The 7,361-nt window shown below is 46.8% G+C and overlaps 1 protein-coding gene across 1 annotated transcript; it reads right to left on the bottom strand.

The window, feature by feature from the left end:
• Window positions 1-324: 324 nt before the first annotated feature.
• Window positions 325-1,080, bottom strand: SAXO1 (stabilizer of axonemal microtubules 1). Its single transcript, XM_056514573.1, is given in 5 exon segments — window positions 325-387; window positions 389-587; window positions 589-721; window positions 724-868; window positions 871-1,080. Coding segments are annotated over 5 exon segments (750 nt in total).
• Between the last annotated feature and the right edge of the window lie 6,281 nt (window positions 1,081-7,361).

Raw genomic sequence — 7,361 nt, 5'->3', positions numbered from 1 at the left:
TTACCCAGCAATGACTTTTACATGTGACTTCGCATCATGCAATTCACCTGTTTTACCTCTGTTTTTATGGACATAGCTGAACCCCCTTTACATCAATAATAAAGTTTATTACTAAGAGATCTTTCTATTACTGTCTCAGGAGGACAACATCTCTCAATTAATGAGCAAGAGTTAGGTGGGAAAAATGAAAAAAAATACAGAGAAACATAAATCAATGTCTTTTCCCTGGATTTTATGTTCTTCACTTGTACAAATTAACCAGAAAAAGTGCCAGGGAATTAGGTTTATGTTAAGAGTTCTCTAAATATGAAACCAAGAACTGGTTTAAAAGAAGGTTATAAACAAAATCAAGCTGTCAGCATCAGTTTTCTCAAAGGTGTAACTGGGGTGGGTTTTTGTAAGGGGCCAGGCATCTAACAATGCCCTTTGGTGTGTAACTGGCAGTGTAGGTTGTTTTAGCATCTAGGAGAGTGGCATTCTTTGGGCCTGACCAGACAGATTTATGGGTTTACATAACTGTGAGTGAATGAGGTCCATGATGGATCCAAAATGTAGTCAAGAAATCTACTGGTTTTGCTGGGAAAGTCTGGAGCATGAGTGATAGGTTATAGTCTATCTCATAGCCAAGGCTCATAGTCTTCCTTCACTACAGAAGTGCTATTAAATGGTTCAGTAATTTTATTAAGCTGGGCCAAAGCTTGGTACATCTTGGCTGGCTTTCATTTGGGTGCTTCCAATTTGTCCAAGTAGTGGCATGAATGTCCATTTACTTCAGAGGAGGAAGATATGCATCAGGTTTTCTGATGAATACAGGAGGCTGTAGTCAAGCTTTGTGCTTTTCCTGAAATTCAATTGTAGTGGAGAAAGGAAGACAGGGCAAAGCTTTGTCTGGTATGATTCTGGAAGCTTGGTTGGCTGACCAGCACACCCCTGGTAAGAAAATTTGTGTGTAGTGAAGCCATCAAACGAAACATAATTGTCCTTGTATTTCTGAATTTTATGGGCATAATGGTTCAGAAGGGGAGGTGGCACATCACAGAACCACAGAATTACTAGATTGGAAGAGACCGTTAAGATCATTGAGTCCAACCCATGCCCTAACACCTCAACTAAACCATGGCACCATGATGTGACGTATCCAGTCTTTTTTTAAACACATCCAGGGATGGTGACTCCACCACTTCCCCAAGCAGACAATTCCACTACCTTATCACTCTTTCCACAAAAAATTTTTTCCTAGTATCTAACCTATATTTCCCTTGGTGCAGCTTGAGACTGTGTCCTCTGGTTCCATCAGTTGTTTTCTGGTGAAAGAGACCAACCCCCACCTGCCTACAGCCACATTTCAGGGAGTTGTGGAGAGTGATAGGGTCACCCCTGAGTCTCCTTTTCTCCAGGCTGAACACCCCCAGCTCCCCCAGCCATTCCTCACAGGGTTTGTGTTCCAGCCCCTCACCAACCTCGTTCCCTCCTCTGGACCCGCTCAAGGGTCTCAACATCCTTCCTAAACTGAGGGGCCAGAACTGGACACAGCACTCAAGGTGTGACCTCACCAGTGCAGAGTACAGGGGAAGAATGACCTCCCTGCTCCTGCTGGCCACACTGTTCCTGACACAGGCCAGGAGCCACTGGCCTCCTTGGCCACCAGGGCACACTGCTGGCTCGTGTTCAGTCACTGTTGACCAGAACCCCCAGGTCCCTTTCTGCCTGGGCACTGTCCAGCCACACCGTCCCCAGCCTGTAGCACTGCAGGGGGTTATTGTGGCCAAAATGCAGGACCCAGCCCTTGGACTAGTTAAACTTCATCTTATTGGACTCTGCCCATCCATAATTCACTCTGTAATTGGTTATGTACTCAAAGGGAGCCTTGCTTTTCTGGGCCAGATTTCAGAGCTTTGAGTGGCAATCAGTCCCCTGTAGAAACGGTTGTTCTGGACAATTGTTTTGTGGTAAAATTTCTCTTTTTATGGGCCAAACCTACTATTTGGTCAGATCTGTTTTGTCTTTGGTTCATTCAGTAACACACAGTCATCTCAAATTAAAGAGGAATCATACTGAAATGCTCCACTGAAATTCTTTGACAAATTTAGCTATATATCATATTATGATTATTACATTTTCTACTTCAATAAATATTTATGATGTAGTGTTTCACAAATCTTATTCAAAGATAACTGTAAAATACATTATACACTAATGTGGTAAGCCCTGGAAGTGTTCTGCATCTACACAGAAAGTTGAATCAAATAGGCCTGTACCCACTCATGCCTACAGAACTGGTGAAAGAGCGTGAGGGAAGATTAAATAGTATTCTCAGTCTCACAGAGACATTTTCTGCAGGAAACTGAGTGGGTGCTGTCCTCATGCTCAGTAAACCAGGAATCACGGGAATGTAGCACCAAGGCAGTGCCTTCAATCTGTTTCAAACACGTTCCTGCTGCTGGGTTGTGGCTGGTTCCAAGCACAGAGTATGCCTGTGTCTGCAGAAGGCTGTTCAGATGTCTCACACAGCACCTCTAGGACAAGGAGAACCAGATGTCCACCGTTCCATCCTAAAGGCTAAGCTGCAGTGCTATTCTTCCTCCTTCTTCCTTCTCACTTGGCCCGGTGTCTTGACCCGATTCCTCAGCTGCACAGCTGGGTTGCTGCCTATAGTTTGCCAAGTTCAGAGGTTTGCAGCTCATGTTGGTGTTAGCAAGCTGTGCTGTGTGGCATCTCCTCGACCCTTGGCTTTGCTCTCCATGGTGCTCCCACTGTCAGAACAAACAGAAACTGAGAAAGAACTTGCAACTCTGTCCCAGTTCTTCCTTATTAGAAAAACTGTGCTGGAATTTGCAGAACAAGTCTGCACTACTGTGAAACACTGAATTATATTACAAAACCAGCCCATATTCCAGAAATCTTGCTACCCAAATTTATGATGAAGAAAACATTTTAGGTGGCATTTTAGGGACATTCATATGTTCTTTTCTTGACAGAATATCAGGGAAATAAAGAACCCATTGCAGAGCTGCCTTACTCTCTGACCAGCACTGCAGCCAGAAGACCATAGTTTTTTCCCCTTACTAGTAATTTCATGCAATTTTCACTAGAGACCATTGTGGTTACTGTTAGGAAGTTGAAATTAAATAGTCTTAGAGCTAACCCAAGGGGTGTTTTTTGTTTTCTTTTTAAAATTTTTCTTCCTTTCAAGCAACACTAAGAATCATGAGGCAAATAAGCTTCCAGCTGACTGTGCACAGAAAGGAAGTCTAGATGTCAAAGTACTATCCAGTAAATGATGCAATTAGGATATTTGTATTAGGATATTTGAACTCTTCAATGCAATCAGAATTTGGCACACCTGTTTCCTTTGGGGAGTAGGAGAGGCCCAGGCAGCACCACACTGGTGAGATGCTGACCTTGAGCCCAAGCTTAGGGTGCATCATTTTCCTGGAGAAACAGTCCAACAGAGTGAACCAGGAACATATACAGATGTGTTTTTACAGGAAATGCATTAATAAACTGTTTAAAAGTGAGAAGTTAATGAGATTCAGACCACCTCCAAGAAGAGGTTTGTTCAGAGATCTCATATTTCAGCCGCCAGCCAAGAACTACTAAAAAACTTTTCAAGTTCTCCCATCATCTTTGTTGGAGAACACTGTGCATTTTGGATGTAACCACAGCTCTTGCAAAATATTCAAAATATGATAAGTAATTCCATCTGTCTTCAATTTTTAAAATTTATAAGCTCTACACGTTTGGAGACCTCATAGGCATTATGAATTTATTTTACCGGGTGTAAGCCAGCAGTGCTACTATTCCTTCAAAATATGTTACAGTTTTATTGTAACTCTAATTCTTAACCATAGATATTAATAGTTTCCCATATAGCACAATCTTGAAAGCATTAGAGGGTACAGGAGGGAATGTAGGATATGAACCATATGTCGTTGGAGGGTTAGGCACATCTCCCTACAGCCAAGCAAGACTAAATTAAAATTAGATTACATATCTGGAGATAGACAATCCTGGGTAGGAGGAGATGAGAACTTTTCAACTTCATTCTGCAAAATCATCTGACAAGAACTGTGATAAGCAATAGCATCAATTTAACCCTACAGTGTCATTTGGTATATGATGTGTTCAGTGGGAAAGAATATGACAATACAGTAGGAAAGGTAACTTAATACCAAAATTTAGATGCTGTTCCAATATGTTGTCCTGTTTGAAGGACAGGGGTCTGTCAAGAAAGGCAGAAATTTTCCTTTTAAACAGAGACCCGAATTCCACTTCCCCCAAAATATTATAAACGTTTGAATCAAGGACTCTGAGGCAGAGATAAGGGGGTAGGAATAACAGCTCTTTTAACTAATATATCCAACTGTACCAGCAGAAACAACAGCAGTTGTTAAAATTACTAACAAAACAGAACAGATTACTCGGTTCCAGTCCTTTCTTTAGCTGTGAGCACGCTCTCTCTCGGCGGGAGCGGAGGCGGGAAGGGGCGGCCGCGGCCGCGCCGGTCTCAGGGGGGAGCGGCTGGAGCGGGCAGCTCCTCGCTCACCGTTTGGGTTCTGGTGCTCAGCTGTGTCCGCAGAGACTGGAGGCTGGAGCAGGGCAGATGCAGGGCAGGTGATCGCAGAGGGTCTGGCTCTCTCCTCCGTTCAGCCGCGTGGCATCCAAGACCGAGAGGATCCTCCTCCCCGCCCCCGGAAACACAAGTCCCCTCCGGAAGCATGAGAGCCCCTCTCCAAGCCGATCCCACCTACCCCTTTTGTCCAGAGCCCGCAAAGATCCGCGGTGTACCCGGCAGCTCCATTGGCATGACAATGGGAAAAATTCTTTAAATTGACACAGCAATAGGAAAAACACTCAACCCCCAACATTATCCACCCCGAATTTTTTCCATGCCAACATGCTACAGCAAATTAAAACTTCTATATTATATACATACATGCAGTTACAGGCACAGTATCATAGATAGTTCACCCTAGAACAAGGTCTCCTTGGGGTATGCATCGTGTCTGTCCATCCTTTTGCATTACTTACCAAGTGCAACCTGGTCTTTGAGCGAAAACCACCCCACGAACAGGATTGTCTTTGCTGGAGGGAGAGTTCACCCAAACAGGTTTTCCTAACATGCCTCTCAGGTGTACCACAGGGACCTTATCTCCATCTGCTGTTCCCAGGGGCTCAGATTGGGCAGGGCCTGCTCGGTTAGTGGAACCTCGGGTATTCACTAACCATGTGGCCTTTGGTAAATTGATCTCCCAGTTTTTGAAAGTCCCCCCACCAAGTGCCTTTAAGGTGGTTTTAAGCAGGCCATTGCACTGTTCGACTTTCCCAGCTGCTGGTGCATGGTAGGGAATATGATACACCCACTCAATGCCATGTTCTCTAGCCCAGGTGCTTATAAGGCTATTTTTGAAATGAGTCCCGTTGTCTGACTCAATTCTCTAAGGGGTACCATGCCTCCAGAGGACTTGTTTTTCCAGGCCCAAGATGGTGTTCCGAGCAGTGGCATGAGGCACAGGGTAGGTCTCCAACCACCCGGTGGTGGCTTCCACCATGGTCAGCACGTAGCGCTTGCCTTGGCGGGTCTGAGGCAGTGTGATATGGTCAATCTGCCAGGCCTCTCCATACTTGTACTTGGACCACCGCCCCCCATACCAGAGGGGCTTCACCAGCTTGGCTTGCTTGATGGCAGCGCACGTGTCACAGTCATGGATAACCTGGGAGATGCTGTCCATGGTTAGATCCACCCCTCGGTCTCGTGCCCACTTGTAGGTGGCATCTCTGCCCTGATGACCTGAGGCATCGTGGGCCCATCGAGCCAGGAACAATTCGCCCTTGTGTTCCCAATCTAAGTCTATCTGTGAGACCTTTATCTGTGCAGCCTGATCTACCTGCTCGTTGTGGCGGTGTTCTTCATTAGCCCGACTCTTGGGAACATGGGCATCCACATGACGGACTTTCACAGGTAGCTTCTCTACCCAAGTGGCGATGTCTTTCCACTCATCAGCAGCCCAGATTGGTTTTCCTCTACGTTGCCAATCAGCCTTTTTCCACCTCTCCAGCCACCCCCACAGAGCATTGGCTACTGTCCAGGAATCAGTGTAAAGGTAGAGCTTTGGCCATTTCTCTCTCTCAGCAATGTCCAAGGCCAGCTGAACAGCTTTGAGCTCAGCAAGTTGACTTGATCCACCTTCTCCTTCAGTAGCTTGTGCAACCTGTCGTGTGGGGCTCCATACGGCTGCTTTCCACTTCCGGTTCATCCCCACAATGCGACAGGAACCGTCGGTGAAAAGGACGTAGCATTTTTCATATGCTGGCAGTTGGTTGTACGGTGGGGCTTCTTCAGCCCGGGTCACTCGTTCCTGCTCCTCTTCATCAGCGAGACCAAAATCTTCACCTTCTGGCTAGTTTGTAATTATCTCCAAAATCCCAGGGCGATTCAGGTTGCCAATACGGGCGCGCTGCGTGATAAGGGCAATCCACTTGCTCCATGTGGCGTCGGTGGCGTGGTGGGTAGAGGGAACCTTTCCTTTGAACATCCACCCCAGCACTGGCAGTCGGGGTGCCAGGAGAAGCTGTGCTTCTGTGCCAATCACCTCTGAGGCGGCTTGAACTCCTTCATAGGCAGCCAGGATTTCCTTCTCTGTGGGAGTGTAATTGGCTTCAGACCCTTTGTAACTTCGGCTCCAGAATCCCAGGGGTCGGCCTCGGGTCTCACCAGGCACCTTCTGCCACAGGCTCCAGGACAGACCATGGTTCCCGGCTGCAGAGTAGAGCACATTCTTTACCTCTGGCCCCGTCCTGACTGGGCCAAGGGCCACTGCATGAGCGATCTCCTGTTTGATCTGGGCGAAGGCTTGCTGCTGCTCAGGGCCCCAGTGGAAATCATTCTTCTTGCGGGTGACCAGGTAGAGAGGGCTCACAATCTGGCTGTACTCAGGGATGTGCATTCTCCAAAAGCCTATGGCACCTAGGAAAGCTTGTGTTTCCTTCTTGCTTGTTGGTGGAGACATTGCAGTAATCTTATTGATGACCTCAGTGGGGATCTGGCGCCGTCCATCTTGCCACTTCACTCCCAGGAACTGGATCTCTCGGGCAGGTCCTTTGACTTTGCTCTTTTTAATGGCAAAACCGGCTCCCAGCAAAATCTGGATGATCTTCTCTCCCTTCTCAAATACCTCCACTGCCGTGTTCCCCCACACAATGATGTCATCGATGTACTGCAAATGTTCTGGAGCCTCACCCTTTTCCAGTGCAGCCTGGATCAGTCCGTGGCAGATGGTGGGGCTGTGTTTCCACCCCTGGGGCAGTCGGTTCCAGGTGTACTGCACGCCCCTCCAGGTGAAAGCAAACTGAGGCCTGCA

Source organism: Oenanthe melanoleuca, chromosome Z, assembly GCF_029582105.1.
Source record: "Oenanthe melanoleuca isolate GR-GAL-2019-014 chromosome Z, OMel1.0, whole genome shotgun sequence".
Lineage (NCBI taxonomy): Eukaryota > Metazoa > Chordata > Aves > Passeriformes > Muscicapidae > Oenanthe > Oenanthe melanoleuca.
This window is presented reverse-complemented; position numbering and strand designations above follow the sequence as displayed.